Source organism: Chanodichthys erythropterus, chromosome 16 (genome assembly GCF_024489055.1).
Source record: "Chanodichthys erythropterus isolate Z2021 chromosome 16, ASM2448905v1, whole genome shotgun sequence".
In the NCBI taxonomy this organism is placed as follows: Eukaryota; Metazoa; Chordata; class Actinopteri; order Cypriniformes; family Xenocyprididae; genus Chanodichthys; species Chanodichthys erythropterus.
The window spans coordinates 31,003,857-31,024,323 of record NC_090236.1 but is presented as its reverse complement, the minus strand read 5'-3'; the positions used below and the strand labels follow the sequence as shown (position 1 = coordinate 31,024,323).

Here is a 20,467-nt window from a genome sequence, read left to right as displayed (position 1 = left end):
CGTGTCGCTCAAAGACAAGATCCTCACTCGGGGAAGTGCCTTGACATTCAATTTTGTGGCATCTCTTTTTGGCAATAGTTGATTTAAACTCTTGCCACATACAGTACGTAGACTCTGGGCCTTTGATCAATTCATGAGATGACTTGTCCTGCACGGTGACTTCTGAATTGAACTATTGCACTTAATTTGCCTCTGGTTTTGGAGTGAAAAACACCATTGGCTTTGTCAAGTACTGAAGTCGCACATTTAAAGGGCTAGTTCACCCAAAAATTACATTTCTGTCATTAAGGTTGACTATTTTAACGACGTCTTTACTACTTTTCCGGACCTTGAATGATGGTAATTACGCTGCTTTCTTTGGGGGATAAAAAAAAACTCTTGGATCTCATCAAAAATATCTTAATTTGTGTTCTGAAGATGAATGGTGGTCTTTCGGGTTTGGAGCGACATGAGGGTGAGTACTTAATGACGGAAATTTCATTTTTGGGTTAACTAACCCTTTAGGTCTGTTTGTCGGTTAGTCAGGGACAATTCATTATGATTGTTGATCTGAGTCCAGACATACTTTTACCAACATGTATTTCATGGTGGTGCTTCTACTTGTCTTTGACTAACTTAATATGAAATGTGCAATTGATATGTGCAATTTGAGCTGATGGATTCACCACATAGATCAACCTCAAACACAATCTAAGCCAATGGTTTGGAGTTATACTGCCTATAAATCTTTTTTTCTTTCTATCTTTTTTGTTGTTGTTCTGTAAAGTATACAAAAAAAGTGTTATTTTCCAATCAGTTTACATAAAGATTATAATACTTTTTTTGATTAATAATATGTGAATGTTTACAGTAATCACATTAGTTTTTTTTGTTTTATTGAATTGAGAAAAATAATGATTTGTGGGCATTTGGAATCTTTAAGATACAATAAAGCACAATAATTTTAACATGCGTGATTGTTGTCAAAGCTGCGGAATAGTGAACTGACGTATATGTCGTGTATGAACTTGTGAACTCGGGTTCGAATTCATCCAGTTTCTTTTCTTAGGCCCTTTCGCCTTTCTCACTCAGCCAGAAAATTCCTAAAATAAAATTATATAAAAATGCAGCGTCCTTATTTGTCTAAAGCAAAACTATTTGTAAATAATAATATAATATATATACAGAAATGGCATTATTTTGGCCTTTATTTGCCATTTACCATGTAAATAATGAATCAAAATGTTCCGCATAGCCCCAGGGGTTTCTGTTTGGTCTCTATTTACAATGGAGTGTAACAGTGCTGCCCACTCACTCTCTCTGCTCTGGAGAGGATGCACCTGGGAACCTCACAAAAGAACCTAGAAGCAAGCGTCTTCCCCATTTAGCCCTTTTTTAAGAGCAAAGTTTGTGTATTCACAAAGAACATTCATAATGTAAACATCTTTTCCCATTAAAGAATGGGTGAGCTTCTCTCCTTAACATCTTAAACTACTGTAAATGATGAGCAAAGATGCAGTGGTCTAAGGACGAGATAAACCATCACCTCCTGCTTTCCATATGCACAAAAGGACGTCAAGAACAACCACCAAAGGGTTGTTTGTTATTCAGATGAGACATTGCTAATGCAAGGGGCTTGTTAGGACATCAAGGCGGCAGTGGGTATTATGGCAAAATCATTTGAGAAGAGAGCGATAGAAATTCACAAAACTGAGCGACATGTCATCTGCCTGCAAATGGCAAGTACTATCCACTTTGTATTGATTGCTGACGTCAAAAGTAACATTGCCATGACTGATCAGATATGCTTTTTTCTTTACGACATTATCGTATCATTATCAATTTGTTAATGGTGAATTGCTCGTAAAGTGAAGATTTTGATCTTCCTAGTTTTATTTGTGAGAAACTGACCTCACATAAAAAGAGCAAACATGGCCTCTACCAAATAACTATATAATCTGTTTAAAAAACTTAAAATGTTAACACTTTATTTTACAGTGTCCTTATTACACAATACATGTAGTTACTCTAACAATAAATTATGCATAATTGCATGCAACTAACCTTAATCTTAACCCTAACTCTATAGTAAGTATACATGTAGTTAATAATTACTACTCGGTACATAAATGTATTACACTGTTACCTTAAATTACACAGCTACCTTAAAATGAAGTGTAACCAATAAAAATCTAAATCAAAATCAATTTGAGATTTTATGGATGGGTAAAAAAATGAATCAAGATCCCTATCACACATAAAAATCCAAAAATATCCAAAAGAAGCCTAAAGTTCTTTAGCATTAATGAGTTTTTAATTTGATTGTTTAAAAGTCAAATTCTGTCATCATTAAATCTTATAAGGATCTTTACATATATCCCTGGTTTCACAAAAAAGGGTTAAGCTATTCCTAGACTAAAATGCATGTTTGAACTGTCTTAAAGCAACTTGCACTAATAAATCTTAAAATATGTCACTGCCATTGTTTTGTCTCAAGATTCACACCAGTAATATTTTTTTCCTAAGGCATGTTTATAAAAGCTACTTATGGAACAAAGGCCTAATCCTGGCTTATTCTAAGCCCTGTTTGTGAAACCAGGCCTAAATGTAACTGCAAAACCTCAAAATAACAACACCTGACAAGAACCTATAACGTGACCTTGCTCTAATGGCTCGTTTCCACCGAGCGGTACGGTTCAGTACGGTACGCAATTTTTGCCGTTTCCATTGTCAGAAGTTGTGAATGGTACCCTAATTCCGAACCATACTGTACCACTTTTTTGGGACCCTTCCGTTGGGTACCTACGCTCTAAAAAATGCTGGGTTAAAAACAAACCAGCAGGTTGGGTTAAAAGGCACCTATTATGCCCTCTTTCACAAGATGTAATGCAAGTCTTTGGTCTGGTCAAGTTTCAGCTTAAAATACCCCACAAATTTGCCCCTGTTTGGGGGTGAGTGAAAACATGCCTTTTACTATATTACTACATTGCTGGCTAAAAACATAAATCCAAAATTGGTTGAAAAAAATGGCTGGGTGAAAACAACCCAATCTCTGGGTTTGTCCATATTTAACCAAACATTTTTTAGAGTGTAGCGCAATAGTACCAATAGTACCGGTGTTGTGCCGAATTTCGACTCCCTGCCAAATTATTACCCCCCTCATTGGGGGGCAATAATTTGGTGGGGGTCGGAATTCGGACAACACCGGTACAAAAAGGGTGGAGCTACTCACTGCAGGACATTGACTGGTTGACAGAGAATCGTCACTTGCGTGTGCTACAAGGGGAATGACAACAATACCATGGCAACACAATGTGTATTTTTGGCTGTTTTGCCTTGCAGCCTTTAGCCTTTGCTCAAACAAAGCTGATGTATGTCATCCATTGTTGTTTACGGTCACTTTCTTCTTCACGCAAGAAGGTGGAAACACAAGCCAGATCAGGGTCTACCATCCCGAATCGTATTGTACTGTACTGTACTGTACTGTACCGTACTGCTCAGTGGAAATGAGCCATAAGACTATCCATTTGCTTGTAAATGATTTTATGAGGAGCAATAAAATAAGAATTGACAAGTAAACCAATCGCTCTAATGTGCCATCTTGTTAAAATGATGTATAAATCACACTCGCCATCAATCTTTAAAACATTTTACTCCTGAAAGTAAAAGCCATGTACACAGTAAAAATTTGAAGATCATGCATATAAATATTTATAAGAGTGACAAAGAGACTCAAAGTATCTTCCAAATGAACAAGGTAAAAAAAAAAATCTTGAGCCATTACCAAAAGCAAAAATACGCTAAAAGCATTTTATTTAAAAATGGGTAGGTTTGTCAAGGAAAATTAAATAGTTTTGACTAGTTTTCATTAGGGCAAAGCAAAACTATCTAAATATGAATGTTGTCAAAATGTTTATCTACGTATATAAAAAGTGATGGTAAAGAAAACAGAAATCCGACAACATTGATCATAGTCCAAAGGCCTATGGCCTAGCTATACGTCAAGTTAAAACACAGGACATGAGTTTGTGGACCATTATAATGAAACAAACAGATGATGGGATCTATTGTGGCCTTTGTACATCAGGTGCGCCATTGAATTGTCGTCAATGATACAGAAACGTGGTCCTGGAATTTAGCTACATCTCCAAACAAAGAGAACAACCCCCAACTTCAGCAGAACTGTGGAAATAGATTTGATAGAGACACCGTTAATTAAATGCATCATGTTTGTAGGTAATATAAAGTTATCAGTGCTAGGGGTGGGAATCTTTTGGTACTTCAATTCGATAAATGCACAGATTTGGTTCTAGTTTTGTGTTTTCTTCTATTTGACTGCGGTAGACAGTTTAATAGGTCTTGAAGAAAACAATCCAACTGAACTAAATGTGAAAAAGTTTTTTTCTTCCCATTTTAGTCAACGCAATATTATAAAACAAACGTCATTCAAGCTGACAGCAATCATTATACACGTGACTGACAGTCTTCTGTAATAAAGCAAGGCAGGCAAGTTCATTTTATTTTTGATATTAAAAATAGGAAATTACAAACAATAGGACAAAACAAATTAAATAAACGTAAATAAAAGTTTTTCAGGTTCAGTAGCCTAAGTTTATTTAACGTAGTAAATACTACAGAAATTAAGTAATCAATTGTAAAAATATAATAATATAGTCTTCACTATATGAATTAAATGTAAATTGATTCATATTAAAGACACAAAAATGATTCAGTCAAAAGCAGTGAGTGATTTTTTTTATTAACATTAATGAAACAGAAAACAACAGTTTATGAGGCTGCTGTCCCTTTAAGAATGAATGCACGGATCTAATATATTGTTACACATCCAATTTTCTGCTAACTTTCGCATAGCACATAGACTGCGTTTGATAAGTTACTGACATGTTAGAATGTTATTAAACCACAATAAGCCGTGAAAAAGGACTCAATGCAGTGCTTGTGCTGATGGACACAGCCGCAGCGTAAGCACAGATGCATGCAATCCCGAATTCAGTTATCTTTCACAGCTTGTCACACTTGCATGGTCCAGTAAACACACTAATTGACTGAATCGGCTGTGTGTCCGTCAGCGCAAGCAATGCATTAAGTCCTTTTTCGTGGCTTATTGTGATTATTAACTAACGTGTCAATAACTTTAAGTAGTACCAAGAAGTTAAAGAAGTGTAACACCTTAGAAAATCAATTTTTTAAATTTGTGAATTGGTAGAAGACGAAATCGTCATTCATATGTGAATCGATTTCCACCCACCCTTAATAAAAGGGCGCAACACTAGAAAACAGCAAAACAAACACATACCTTCCACCTATTTCCACATTCATTGCAGAAGACGAATGTTGTCATCGGTTCATCAGCACTTCGAGTTTGAACCTAAAGAAAGATTTGTGTTCATAAAATGTATATACAAAAATCAACTACACAGATATTCCTGAAACACTATCTATGGTTACCTGGGTGTATGTACACTTCTTCTTTTTGCACTTCCCGCAAGTGAACAGGTCAGTCTGGGTGCCCCCAGAAGTGGCCACCTGGTGATCCCTGATGGCCTCTTTGGTCAGATTCTTACGCATCTCCTTCAACTCATCGCTTGCCATTTCCTGTTGGATTTAAATTTCCACACTGTCACCCTCTGAGAGAACATGTTCCTATAACGATCATAAAATGGCAAAGTGAATAAGCTACCGTGTCACTGTTTCCTCACCTCCGCTGTCATTTTCGCTATGCGGTCTGGGCTCACATTCCCACACAGCACGTTCCTTCTCAGGTTGGGGTTCTTTGCATCCTTAAGATTGGAGATTCGGCTTCGTACGCGATTCTTATATTTCATATCAGTATTTTTGAACTCCGAAAAAATACGTGCAAGTTGGTCAAGGAAATGCATGTAGAATGTAATATCATGCTGAGAACTAATGTTTTTTTATACATCAACAATTAAACTTTATACACATTTTATAACAATAATAACTGTTAGGATGAATACGAAAAGGATATATTCTTCAATCTGAGCTCCAAGCTCATCGCAATCAGCACCAATCGCAATGTGATCATCTGAAAAAAACAAAAAAACATTAAAAACAAAAGAAAATGATAAACGTATTTTAATAAAGTGTGTATATTATATATATATATATATATATATATTAATACAACTGCTTTCAATTTTTCTGTTTAATGTTTTATTCTAAAAATCACTCATAAACTAAACTAAATTACTAATTTAATATTTAATACACCAATTATCATCACTAATAATTATTGAGTAACTGTTAAATCAAAATATTCCATGTATTTTGCACTATTCATTCAAGTCTGATTGTATGATTTGTAATTCAGAAAGATTCCAAATTAGTAACAAGTCTAAATATTCTTGGCAAGACACTGTATGTTTACTTAGTAAGAATTGCCTGCTATGACTTGCCTCCTGTTTGCAAAGCACTTGACAACATCTCCCTGCACTTGATACGAACTGAGTCAGATGTGCCTGGTGCTCGTGGGAAAGTGGCTATCAACGTGTTGGGTGTAACATCGGCAGACTCGCTCTTACTGCTAGAATTACTGCTTGAGCTGAGAGAGAAGATAGCAAAGAGAGAAAAAAAAAGGAATAAAAAGCAAGCCAGAGTTAGATCTATAAAGTCTTATTTAGGGCCAAAGATCAAAAGCGATATGATTATTTCATTTTATAAAAATCTAATGAGAATCAACACAATTTTGTAGTCGGTACCTTTCCTCTCTGGGCTCCGGACTGGCTTGAGATGGCGAGACCACTGGTGTTGTGCGTTCCTTCTTTTTCTCCTCTGAGCTCTTATCTGCAGCAGGTTCATCTGGATGTCAAAGCCACTCTTTAGTCATTTCATAAGTGTAATGCTACAAATGTTCAGAAATCATATATAGAACTTCAAAATCTGGGACACTGTACAAAAAGAAAACCTGCAGTTGCTACCACATACAGGCAATTAGTGGTATTACAACAACAAAAACCCATAGTAACTCTATTATTGTTAAATAACTAAATGAGAAGTTTGTAATATACATAATGTATTCATATACAATTATATTATACACACAACCCCTCAAATATATTTGGACACATAAGCCACATTATATAACAGAATATCAAACCAAGTGCCATTTATATTAAAGAAATAGAGCACCTTTAAGTCAAGTATTTTTGTATACTTTATATAGTGTAATAGTCATAGTTAATGTGATAAAATAAACCTCAGCGTAACTTCATACATCCCCTAAAATCACCATTACAATAGTTGTTCTTATGCATGCATTTACATTAAAATGCCAGTGTTATTTACCCAGCAACTTCTTCCAGGACTTGATCAAGGACTTGGCCAGTGAGGTCACTTCATCGTCTGTGCTCTGCTTGCGGATGGCATTGACCGACATCCCGATCCTCGTGGACTGTTTATAAAGAAAAGCAGAGGAATGGTCTCGTTACATCTACTTCAGTACTGAAGCGAGAATGGTGTGCAGTAAACAGGGTGAACATACCTGCAGAAGCTCCAGGGTCATGGGTATATTCTTTAGTTCCTTTAGTAAGTCCAGTGCACCAACCTAATAAAAAAATACAACTTACTAAATGCATTTCATCATGAAACTTTAATATACACAATCAAGTGTATGGGAACTTCAATAGTACACGCACATTCTTACGGAGACGTCAACAGTGGTCGCTTTGAAGCCTAACTTTTGCAAATTATCCACTGTCTTAACCTTACCCACTTCACTGCCACGATCTGGGTAAAATCTTGTGTTCAATATGCTTGTTTATATCTCTTTATCTAGTTTTTTTTCGAGATGAAATCAGTTGCATTACTGCCTCCCGCTAACCCCTTGTATTTATCCGTGCTAACAGAGGCTAATGTTGCTAATTTTCCCGCTAAGCGTCGAGTTTGTTAACCACTAAACTAAACCGCTATATACTGCACACACCTGAGCATTAACCACTAAATCTATTCACAAAACAGCCCGCCAGTTTCGCTGCTGATTATGAAATTAGTTATTCTTCATATGTAGCTGTTAGCTTGCAATGTATCAATGTAGCCTCGTCTATACGAGACAGGGAATTCATTCATGACAAAACACCTCACCCCGTTCTTCTTCTGTGCCATTTTATCCATCTTCTTTGCGATCCGGATGATCTCTTCCTCTTCTTTCTTACCCATTATTGATGATTAGTGACAAATATTAAATTTAAACGAACTATATATATATTAAAAAAAACGTAGAAGCACACACGAACACACCACTCCACCGGCGGCGAACGCAGCAGCTCTGGTAGGAAGGCGTTTCTATGAAAAGCCCAGACATTACTAATCAACCCATTGACTAGAAGCGTCCATCGACGTAAAGCCCAGGCAACATTAATCGAAAAAATAAGAACACGCAACACATTAATGAACTGCTTCCAGCTTATCACATGAAAGTTACACACATAAGAGGCTAAAATGGTATACACATTGCTTAAACCGTTTTAATCGTATGGTATGGAGGGGGTTGTGCTAAAAGCACTGAGGTGAGATCCCAGCAACCTCTATGTGCAACACTAGAGTGCGCTCGTGCTCGTTTTTCAAACTACAACCGCTGACAACGTGACAACAACTACAGGTTTTGATGTCGGATGAGGTGGTAATGTACTTAGATTCTTCTGCCTTGAATATATTGTCTTCAGAATCAGTTAGTGGGGATTTAGCACTGTAAATTAATTATTTGTTGCGCATTTTAACCCTCTGGTCCTCTTCGGTCAAAAATGACCGCCATAGGAAATGAATGGGAAATGGGAAATACTAAAACTCAGAGAAACTTTCGGTGGTACAAACTACAAATCGGCCACTGTGCAGAAAAAAGTGCACTACAATTAAGGGGGGACACTCTAAAATGTCAAGAGTGCAAAATAGACACAACCACCCATAACCCCCTGCCCACACACAACTAGCCTGACTGTAACATAGAGCAAGTTTCTGCAAAATTGTGAAATAAAAACAATAATTCAGCCACAAAGCAGTAAAAAAAGGAAAACCAAGGAAGAGGTTACACCCTAAAACATGTAGAGTACAAAAAAGAAACACCCACCCAAACACAAACTCACTTATACACATGCAAAGACACACACACTATTATACACACAAATGAATTGGTGTGGCTGTAACAATATGGTAAAATTGAGCCAAAAGACTCAAATAAGCGGTTGAAATCTGATCATATTCAGATTTATTAAGCTGTGATAAAAACATACCTGTTAATTTTTGTTACATTCTTATTGATTTTTGCTGTTATGTGTAACACAATGTCCACCTCTCTTCAGGTTTGACTGGTGTAAAATTAATGCAAAAACTGACACTTTAAATCAGCTTTTCAAACAAAAAAATCTAATCTAAAAAAAAGTAATCTTTGAGAATGTCTAAGTATAAATCCAAATCCACAACTTAAAAATAAGTATTCATGTCTAAAAATACTAGATAATTTATAAGCCACTTTATATAGAACTATATAGGAATCTAGTGGTTACAACATTGCATTACAAAAGTTTTTCTTTTTTTACTCCCACCAGATGGCACTAATCTACCTTCAAAAAAATTGAATTTTACATCCTGGATCTCTATTTTAACATGGAATACTGCTTTAATTGGAAAATAAATAAATTGTGCATTATTTTCAATGGGGAAAAATAGCTAATAAAAATTGTATAAATATTGCATAGTATTATAAAATACCCCTCAAATTATATATAATAATCAAAAAATATTTTTGAACAAAAATATATTTAATTGGTTTTCCTAGGGAGGGAAAAAGTTGCATTTTAAGGCTCCGGTCATTTTTGACCATGAAGAAGCCAAGTGTGACTCCTAAACGAAGAGGACCAGAGGGTGAAAGGATGTTAATGTAGTGGTATATTTCTGTTGTGTCTTCACATGTTGGGAATGAGGTGACTGACACACTAACCACAAAAAAATAAAAATAAATAATAATAATAAAAAAATATTAATGAATGTCCAGTAAGTACCCATAGGGAAAAATGAGAGGCAGAAATTATAGAAACTACAGAACATGTATTGTTTATGTTACTCTAATGTCTATTCCAGTAGTTTTCTTGAATAGCCATAGGCAGGGAATTCATTTTAACATGCATATAAGAAACTTTTTAAATTTCTTTCTTCATATTTGTCCAGGGTTGTGACCTTTTATTGGGGTAGCTGAATATGCGGGCAATCAGTTTTAAAAATTAGCCTTTTGGATTGGCCTACAAAGTATTGTCATGATCTCAAGCTCAACATGGTGAAACATTTTTGCTTAAAAATCCAGACTTTCATGTTGGAAGGTTTGTCATTGCACCATCATTAATTAACATAGAGAAGGGAGAAAGAAGATAACCAAATTAATACTAAAGTTGTCCTTTTAAAATTACAATTTCTATTCCAAGGTTTCAAATCTCACTGATAAATCAAATCAAATTTATATACTGATGTAATTTAAATGTTTTGTCACTCTTTGACAGTGCTTTCTTGTTACTAAATAAAAATCCCACGTTTGTCTTACTCCGTGCCCTGCATGTGACCAAGCCTCTAATCCTTAGAGATCAAGACAACGTAATTCCACAGTGAATTTGTTTCCTACATGAGCAACAAAATCAAAAATGATTATGCCACTTTTGGTAATGACAGCAAGAATATACTTTATAGTGCTCTGCAACTCAACCAGTTATAGAGTTTGATCAGTGAGTGAAACCATTCTGCTCGAATCAAACTGCTTGAATTTTCCCTAGAAACACAGCAAGACTAATCTCCACCCCATGCTGATAAGGAAATCCTATAAAACTATCTGAAACATGACAGGGAGCCTTGAGATAACTAGAAACCACTGAGTATACTGAACAAACATCAGTGTCTCATTATAAAACAAATTAATACAAATTAAAGAATGAACAAAGAAGTTTATTATATGCTTATTATACGCAGTTCATATCCATATCTGTGCTGATTGATTAACATGATCCAAGATTAACATAATCCCAGATGTAATGCACTAAGAACTGGTGTTGCCTTGCTGTATAGCAGTCGCAATCACAATATTCCTGCTGCGCTTCCGCAGTCACAGTTATGCTCCCACTGAGAGACATATGCTTTGCCAGCTGAGAATTCCCTTTCCCTTATAGTCAGCTACAGCATAAAACCTCTCTACATCACCCCACTCTAATCCCTATTAACAGAGCCCTTAAATCTGCTTATATCTCTGCAAGAAATTAGAAACACCTTCAGCCATCTGCTGGATATCACACACAGCAGAAAAATACTTCAGGTCTTGTTATGTTTAAGTGAAAACCTCTAAAAAAAACATTACAATTGCAATTCGATTTGCTGATTATACAGCCAGATGAGACAAAGAACCAGATATTATATAAACAGTTGAGATCAACCAAAAGGTTTACATGGAGGTTGTTGCATAACTGAATTGTTCACTGAAAAGAATGTTTTGTGTGATAACACTTGCTTATGGTTATCAATACTTCATTGTTCGACACCTCGTAGGCTAAATATACAGCTGAATTATGTTACTGGCAATATAGATGATACAAATAACCAGTTTTAAAAACATTCTTTTCATATTTCGTTTAACATATGGAGGCTTAAAATGAAAGTGTTCTTGGTACTCTCTTTCTCTAAAATGTTGTTTAACCATGACCAAAGATTACACAAATCAACACTGATGCCTGCCGTCCCAAAATAGCCTTGAGCGTTGTTCATAATCTCTTCAGTAGATGGACAACCAACTCGCCAACTCAAGCCTCCTGAATATGTGAAATAAGGTAAGATGAGTAGCTTCAAATGTGTTTAAAAAAATAGTAGCATCAAAACTAGTAGCATATTCCAGATATTTTTTGTTTATATTGGTAAATTTACATGCGAAAGAAAGTATATAATTATCACATTATTCAATTTGCTGTTTGTTTTAAGAGACATTGTATGGATTGTTTTATGTAATGGCATTTGCTGGAGATTAGAGGGAGATTTCGATGTTTTGAGCTTTATATATTTGTGTTTTTGAATCGTGGTTTTCCAGAACATCTTGTGTCTTGTGGCTGCTATGCAATGGTTTACTGCATTGAAAAATTATTGTGGGACATCATTTGTCAATTGAATGATGGTGTCTTTGCCACACTGCAAGGCAATCTGTATAAAATAATGTTTTCAGATATTCAGCATACTGTACATTTTAGGACTAGTGACCTGTTTCAGTATTTTTTCAGAGTCCTTTTTCAGATCAACAAACATCGTTCAGGTTGTTTTAATGTGTATAATATGTACGTCATTTGTTTTATCTCTACTTAGTTTAGGTTGAGTTCAATAGACATTGGTATTGGCATTCTTATACCTGTCCATGGAAAGCGAAACTTCCTGAGCAAATTCTTTTAGTCCTTAAGAGAGGCCATTTCATTGTTGACTGCAAGAAGCCATTTTGTTAATGACTGGAATGAAAAAACCAAAACAATACCTGAAAGAAGAATATAGTTGTTGTTGCTGCTAATGAACTACAGACTGATTCTTCTAATGTATTTGTAGATGTAAGAATTGCCTATAAGACTTTATTAAAAAGAGCATATCACATAATTTAAAGGGTTTGCTTTGTTATCATCAACTGAAAGACCCCCAGAGTACATTCATTTACAAAAACACTTGCTTTATGGGGGACAAAAAGTCAGTGCGGAAGCTTTTTGAGTACGGTAGAAGCTAATGGGACTAATGAGAACAATATTATGGCATGTAATGCAGGATTTGTGTTGTTATTATGCACAAAAAAATGAAAATGAAAATGTGATGTTAAAAAAAGTCATATTAAACAGAACAATTTCTTTTTTTTGCTTGTTAAATAACTGTTGGCTCTTTGATTTATTTTACAGTATTTTTTAATATGAGCACAACGCCTCTTAATGATGCACCTTATCCTGATGTGTCCTCTGGGAGCATGCAAACATTGGTCTCCAGGCCCTTGCCCCCCCACCCAGACCCCATTACCACTAAAAGGGTGTGTTTCTACAAAAGCGGGGACCCTCAGTTCACAGGGCACCGGATGGTCATCAACAGCCGCACTTTTAAAACTTTTGATGCTCTTCTAGATGCCCTCTCCAAGAAAGTGCCTCTACCATTTGGGGTAAGGACCATCACAACACCAAGGGGTACACATGCTGTCTGTACTCTCGATGATGTGCAGGATGGGGGTTCCTATCTGTGCTCAGATCAGAAGAAAGTCAAGCCTTTTAACTTGGACGAGGTCAACAAGAGACAGCTCCCCTGGAACACTACCAGACCCGTCAGTGCGGGACGCCGAGCACGCAGAGCACTGGTCCGGCAGCTAGCGAAGAAAAATGAAGTCACCACAAGGACAGTAAAAATGGCAGAAAACGCTGTGGTGGTGCGGACACCAAAAAGACTAACGGTGTATAAAAACAGGGATCCGAGCATGAAGCGAGTAATTGTAGTTCATAGGAGAACAGCACCAAATTTTGAAGCTCTTTTGGATTATCTTTCTCAAGTGATGCAGTTCCCAGTTGTGAAGCTTTACACAGAAGATGGCATACGAGTAAGTATATAATATAAAAATGTCTTTTTTTCTGGCTAAAATTATCACAGAAGAATGGTATACTGTAATTAGGATTAAACATGGTTATAGCAGCAGTAAGTGTCTGAATAAAACAAATAATGAAGTGCTCTTTGGGGATGGTAGAATTTGATTAAATTAAAACATATATTTAAAATATGTTAATGCCTTTTTATATTCTGTAATATACATATATATTTATTTATTTATTTTTTCACACCCTGAATGGTTAAAATGGCTTTTAAAAGGTTATGTTTTGTTTCATACAAAAGATTTTAGCAACTCTTTTACAATATCGGTCTTGAAATATCTTTTAGATAGTTTTGTTTTGCTATCAAATTTATGTCCTAATGTTTGAACTTATGTTTTTTTACTGGACATACATTAAGTTTCTTTTTTATTTATAGATTGAAGGTCTTCCTGCCCTCATTTTGTGCTCTGGGATTGTTGTGGCAACTGGTAACGAACCCTTCAGAATAGGAAACTACAATTTCCAAACTCCCAGAAAAATCCAGTCAAGGATATCTGAATCCTTGGGTCCAACACAAACAGAGACACTAACACGTAAGCCTAAATATTTTTTTAAATATTGATTTATTTTGCACTTCTCTTTAGTGATGGTTTTTTTCTCTCTCTCTCTCTCCCCCCCAACCATCGTCCATCTTCTAATTCCATTCATCCATTAGAAGAAAAAAAGATTCCAGCTGGGACTTTTTCAAGATCAAGGAATTTCTCTTTATCTTCTGAGAGGTTCCTTGTAGAGCAGATCAATAAGTCACTAAATGGAAATCTAACAGAGCACAATAGGACAGAGAATGAATCAATGCAGACCGAAGGTAGTCAGCCAGTGGGATCAGATGAGATGGAGACCTGTGACAATATGGAGGGTGTGGAGGAGAGGAATTACCCCATCATGCCTACCGAAGACGACATTGAAAAATCATTTCGGGTCAATGAGGATGGCAGCATGACAGTGGAGATGAAGGTGCATCTTACTATAAAACAAGAGGAAATGATCCACTGGACAACTACACTGAGTCGCAACTCCATTAATAGCCAGCAGAGGGCAGTGTGCAATTCTAAGCCAGAATCAAGTACAAAATCATTAGATGTAACCAATGACTCAGGCAAAGACTCAAATGGACCTCACAGCCTAGATTCAAAAGAAATCAATACACTCGCTAACAAATCTGTAGGGTTCATCAAGGAAGAAAGAGAAAATTATGGCAGTGATGCATCTTCTGATAAACCTAAGCCCATCTTTAGAAGGCTGCCCACTCCAGGCCCCAGACAACAAAGAAAAGAGGCCTCAGTCGAAAACATCAAAACTGTTTCAGAGACTGAAGTTCAGGAGAGTACAGTGGGTGCATACTCGTTCATGGAGCGAACTGCACAGGGAGAGCTGACCGAAGGTTACTGTGTGGTCAGTCGCAGCAGTAGCAGCAGCACAAGAACCGTGTCAAAACCTGGGAAGAGAGAATCAGGAGAAGTTAAGCAGAAGAAGTCTCACTCCTCCTTCAGATCCTCAGGCATGGCAGAGGTTCTCCAGCTACAAAATAATGGGACAATGGGAATAACAGAGACTGTGGTGCACATATATGAAACACAGGGTGCGTGTGACAATTACTATGCAAATACACAGGTGGATGTGGACAACAAGCCTGGATACCACACAAAAGCTTTGCCTCAAAGTAAGCCAAGCTCAACAGACTCAGGACCCCCTTCATCAAGTAATGATTGTGATGTGGATCTCGCTAGACAGTCCACAAGCTCTACCTCCCAGGAAGGTGGAAAAACTAATATGCTGTCATTGTCATCTGCCTGTTCAACACCTCCAAAAAAGATAAACAAAAATCCATCTGTCCTCACTGATGATGAAAAACAAACCTTGGTTGAGTGCACTTCTGAAAAATATGAAAAGAAAATTAATATGCATCCAACAGTCACAATGGAACACGACTCTCATGATAAAAGTATTGTTGCTAATAAAAATAATACCCCAAAGTCCAAAAAATCTAAGAAAAGCACTTCTTCTGAATCATCTGGGCTTGGAAAAAAAATAAAGGGCAGTGCTCCAGGCTCTTCAAAAGACCTGCAAATGAAGTCAGACACACGGAGCCACACAGGATCAGAGAAAAAGACTAGCTCAGCGGAAAGTGACAAACGTGAACACAAAGCTGTAAGAGACAAAAATAAGAAGATGAAAACATCTGAAAGTTCTCCAAACAGTAAAAACTTGAATTTTAAAATTGGGAATAAAAGATGGTCAGATGAAGATCTTAAGCTAAAAGATAAATCCATCAAAGACATCTCCCACAAAGTAAACAAAAATGACAGTGACTCTCAAGGCCCTAAACTAAAGAAGAACAGTTTAGACATTCGATTGCCAGCCCATCCAGCTCCAAAGAGGCTACCGAAACAAAGGTCAATGAATGGCGTCAGATCAAAATCGTCTACTCAAAAACAGGAGTTGAGTGAAAGTGTGTCATTGCCTGTGCTACAGTCTTCTTCCTCCAGTGTACATCAGTATGTTGAAAACTGGCTGAAAAAAATTGAACCAGAATCTGTGCCCTATGACGATGAGACGGATCATCCAGAGATTGTACCAAGGGCGGTATTTCGTATAGGGAGTGACTCCTCTATGCCCACTGATGGTTCTGAGATTAAAAGTGACCCTGAAAAGGATAACGTAGAGGATGAAGGACCTGTTCTAGAACATAATGCTGATGAGAGGCCAATGTCTCGCCCACCTGTACAAATAAGGTGCGAGGGAGAGCCAACCGAGCCACAAAGGCCGATAGTTTTTTGTAAATCGATGCCAATTTTGAGGGTACATTCTGAACAGGAGGATCTTGTAAGAATGCACAAGTCATCTGAGAACTTGGTTCTCCCAGGCCCTTCTGGGACATCACAAAGTACAGAGGTTAGTGTTAGGTCAGGCATGAAACCAGTTTTGCAACAGTTGTGTTTGTCTGTGCAGTCCATCAAGCGGGCATTGAGTCAGACCCGCTTAACGCCTGTGGAAAAGGAAAAGTCAAGTAGCGTCCCGGACTTCTCATCTCAGGTGGCCTCTGCCTTTGGTTCTCCATCCAGAGCATTTGTGTCCTTCTTGTCACTGATGACTCTGAGAGATGGCCTTCCAGACCTCTACAAAGATGAATCGCAAGCCAGCAACTCTAACGTCTGCCCCGAAGCCCTGCAAGTAATGCAGTCCTTGGAAAAAATATCTAATATTAAAGATGAAGATGAGCTAAAGGCCAGCTTGACCAGTCTTCAGAGTTCAACTTCGTCCAAATTAAAACAAAGCTGGAGAGATTTCCAAGAGCAAAATGTCTTTGGAGAAAGTCCGCCAGTCTCACCAAAACTATCAGAGCAGGAGTTTGCTGTAGAAGTGGACTTAGGAGAAACGGAGGATCAGGACAAACAGAACAATTTTAGTATAGAACAGTTACTGGATGAACTGAACATGCCTGAAGATCTTCACAGAGAGATTTCCTCTCTTGTTGAAGGAGAACTAAAGTATTTTAATCAGACAGACTTAATCAACACCAGCGAAAACTCAGGTAAAGAAAAGGAAAATAGTGATGGCTCCTTGAGTGGTAGTTTAAAGAAAGCTGCTGACATGGAGGAGAAAAATGAGAATGATGGCCAAGACAATGACACAACCAATGATGACATAACCAATGATCCCAAAACACCTGAATCTCAGGAAATGCATGCAATTCGACCTCATTCCTCTGACTCAGAAACATTATTAAAGGACCTTGGTAACGAAGATTCTGGCATAGCAGTACCCAATCAATCACCTGAGGGTAATGGTAGTGATTCAAATAAAACAGAGGTTTTAGAAACTTCTGATAACAACCAGATATATGCAGAGAACATGCAAGAAAGGATAATCTATGAAGACTCAGAATCTGAAAACAAAGACACTGAAGAAAAATGTTCTCCAACATCAGAACAAAAGGTGATAGATGTAGCTGGAGAAGAAGTTTCTGAAGGCCAAGACAATATGTCTGAAAGAGAAGACAATGTAACTCCAGAGAATATAGAAGACACTGATGTTGAGGAGGAGGACATCATAAAGAACATCAGGGAACCTAGTGAAAAATCAGATGCTTCAGAACCTGATGACACAGATGCCAAACGCTCATGTTCAGCGTCAGAAACTGAGTGTGTGCAATTTCCAGACAGAGAATTAACTGAGCCTAATGAGGACAATCAGTACAGTACAGCTGAGGACTGTGTCAGAGAGCAAGCTGATCATTCTGATTTTGAGGAAACAATCAGTGATGGAGGACAGGAGCAAGAAACCAAGTCCATCTTATCAGACCGTGAGTCCTTTCACTCAGAGCCCTCTGAGAAGTCATTGCCTCACCATGATACAGAGGGTGAATGTAGAGAGCAAACATTAGAATCATCCAGTCAAGAAGATGATCAGGTGATGTCTCCAGATGCGGATCAACAAGAAGATGCTACTCCAGAGGTCTCAGAAGTTGAGGATCCTGATCCACACTGCAGTAACATTAGCCCTCAACATGGCAGTAATGATGAGAATAGTATGACCCCTGAAGCTGAATATGAGAAAACACAACAAATTAAAGAAGAACATGACATTAATGATGTGGACCATGAGAGCTCTGAAGTTTGTGAAAATGCAGATCCAGATTCTGAACCAATCACAGATCCTGAGGCTGTGGATGAGGATGTGACAGAAAAAAAGTCATACACAAGTGATTCCGAACCCTACAAAGTTCAGACTTTAGAGGAAGGTAGTCCCACAGATAAAAAGGAAGAGTGTGATGTAGAAGAGGATGATTGCGGCAGCTTGTTTGATTCTCATAATTATAATGTGAATGGTGTTCGACACTCTATTGCATGTACTGAAGATTCAGTGGAAAGGGAGTCATGCAGCAGTATGAGTAAAAGTGAGCACCAGTTTGAGAAAGCAGAGAGTTTGGGTATGGAACATGGGTATCATTATCTACTACATCCAACTGAGATCTCACAAGAGCTGTTAGACTTAATCAATTCGGCTTTGTTGTCCTCTACCCTGACTCTCACATGCGATTCAAACGGCAACCTCAGATTGGAGCCCGACAAATGCAAAATGAGGGAGATATTTATGGCTTGCCAAAAGACAAATGATCAGTATGGTCAAAAACGTCTCCCGAGCCCTAATACATCAGATCTGTCTGATTACAGGCCTGACACATCTGACAATGGTGGATACCAGTCGCATGAGCTTTTTACTGAGAGTGGAGAAGAAGAGGAGGATGAAAGGTTACATATCTTTCGAGAAATCATAAAACAAAGCACAGAGAAGCCAAAAAGAACAAACCACATAAAAGAGAACGGCTTGACAAAATCGTCTACATGGATGATGACAAAACATACTTCCAGTCCAAGTTTAAAAAGCAGTAGTCTTGCTTCTTTTCAGGATGCTAAAAGTGCAATACAAGAAACACTTTGCCACAGTAGATCACCTAGTGAAATAAGTTCACTTGATGGAGACTCTGAGTCGGTACAGGGCGTGGCTTTAAAAGATAACGTGGACTCTGGAGAAGGAGTGCTCATTGATAAAGGCAGGTGGCTTCTCAAAGAAAACCACCTCATCCGAAACTCTCCTCCTGTGTCCATGGGAATGTATGGAAATGGAGACACCACATCAGTTGACACAGCTCAGGACAACAGGAGTGAGGATTTACCCTACCCGTGTTGTGAGAACCAAGCCTCGCCTCTGGCGGTAATATCCTCTTCAGAGCTGGAGGACATGGCTAAACCCCCTACACCGAAGTGTAGATACTTCAATATGTCACATTGCAGTGACTCCGATCCTCTCTTAGATGCTCAAAGTGTCAACAGTGGTAGCGGTGGAAGGGATGCTAGGAGGAACAAGGAACTTAGGGTATCTCCGAAGGGTGAGACTTCTAAAATGTGGGCAAAGAAAAATGGAAGTATGTCTTCATTTGCGTCTGTTGAGTTCAAACTGCCTGATGGAAAAGTTCATCCACAGGAGGGGTCAGGATCTGGTACTAACAGATCTCAGAGTCAAGACAATCGGACAGTACAAGAGGAGGAGTCGAGGGAGGGTACAAGTCTCAGGTGTGGGCAACACTGCCCAATACTATAGTTCAAAAGGGAAAATGTACCAGCTACAATAGCTTCTATTTAAGGTATTGTCAAATTTCAGTTATAGTTTATATGCTTAAATTGTTTCAACAGCACATATAATGTAAAGACAACTGCAGTGATAAGACTTTAATTTCCTCACTTGGGTGCCTGCTGGACTTTAAGCTTTTGTGTTTTAAACCGTTTTGGGCTATGTCAAACATGTCTTTTCACTTCACAGGGGCTATATTGCACAGTTGATCTGATTTACTTGAATTTATTCCTAAGTGGTATTTCTCATAGAGAGAAAAGTAAGCTTTTTATTGTTGTATTTCATAATGTGGGCCTGTCTCTTATTTTAATGATAAGATGAAGAAAAAAAAAAAATCACTTTCAGCACCAAAATATGCTTGTTTATTTTTCCAGAGATGTAGAGACTGGCATACTAAAATAATAATAATAATAATAATAATAATAATAATAATAATAAAAACGAGGTAATGTGCAAGTTTAAAACAGCGTGCAAAGTACCTTTTTTGAAGGGCGGTCTGCTGAATGATCTCTCAAGATGCGTTGCCTCAACTCTTTGAACCACATTTCAAAGTGGCTAAATCCCTAAATTATATATAGAAATGTGATTACTGTTACTTTAAATAACATCATGTGGTTAGAATAGAAAGATAGTGAACAATGCTCTGTTTTCTGTTGTCAAAAATGTCAAACTGACGAAACAAATATTTATGGTTTGAATTG

At 37.5% G+C, this 20,467-nt stretch overlaps 2 protein-coding genes across 2 annotated transcripts; one reads left to right on the top strand and one right to left on the bottom strand.

The window, feature by feature from the left end:
* Positions 1–3,619: 3,619 nt before the first annotated feature.
* Positions 3,620–8,307, bottom strand: tcea1 (transcription elongation factor A (SII), 1). Its single transcript, XM_067362926.1, has 10 exons — positions 8,101–8,307; positions 7,502–7,564; positions 7,306–7,411; positions 6,720–6,819; positions 6,417–6,562; positions 5,990–6,046; positions 5,700–5,854; positions 5,449–5,595; positions 5,297–5,368; positions 3,620–4,161 (listed from the first exon to the last, which is right to left on the bottom strand). The coding sequence occupies exons 1-10, from the start codon at positions 8,173–8,175 to the stop codon at positions 4,153–4,155; spliced, it is 930 nt and encodes a 309-aa protein (XP_067219027.1). The 5' UTR covers positions 8,176–8,307; the 3' UTR covers positions 3,620–4,152.
* A 4,609-nt stretch (positions 8,308–12,916) lies between these two features.
* LOC137003928 (oxygen-regulated protein 1) lies at positions 12,917–19,736 on the top strand. The gene is made up of 3 exons (XM_067364241.1): positions 12,917–13,585; positions 14,011–14,167; positions 14,290–19,736. The coding sequence occupies exons 1-3, from the start codon at positions 12,917–12,919 to the stop codon at positions 19,734–19,736; spliced, it is 6,273 nt and encodes a 2,090-aa protein (XP_067220342.1).
* The last annotated feature ends 731 nt before the right edge of the window (positions 19,737–20,467 follow it).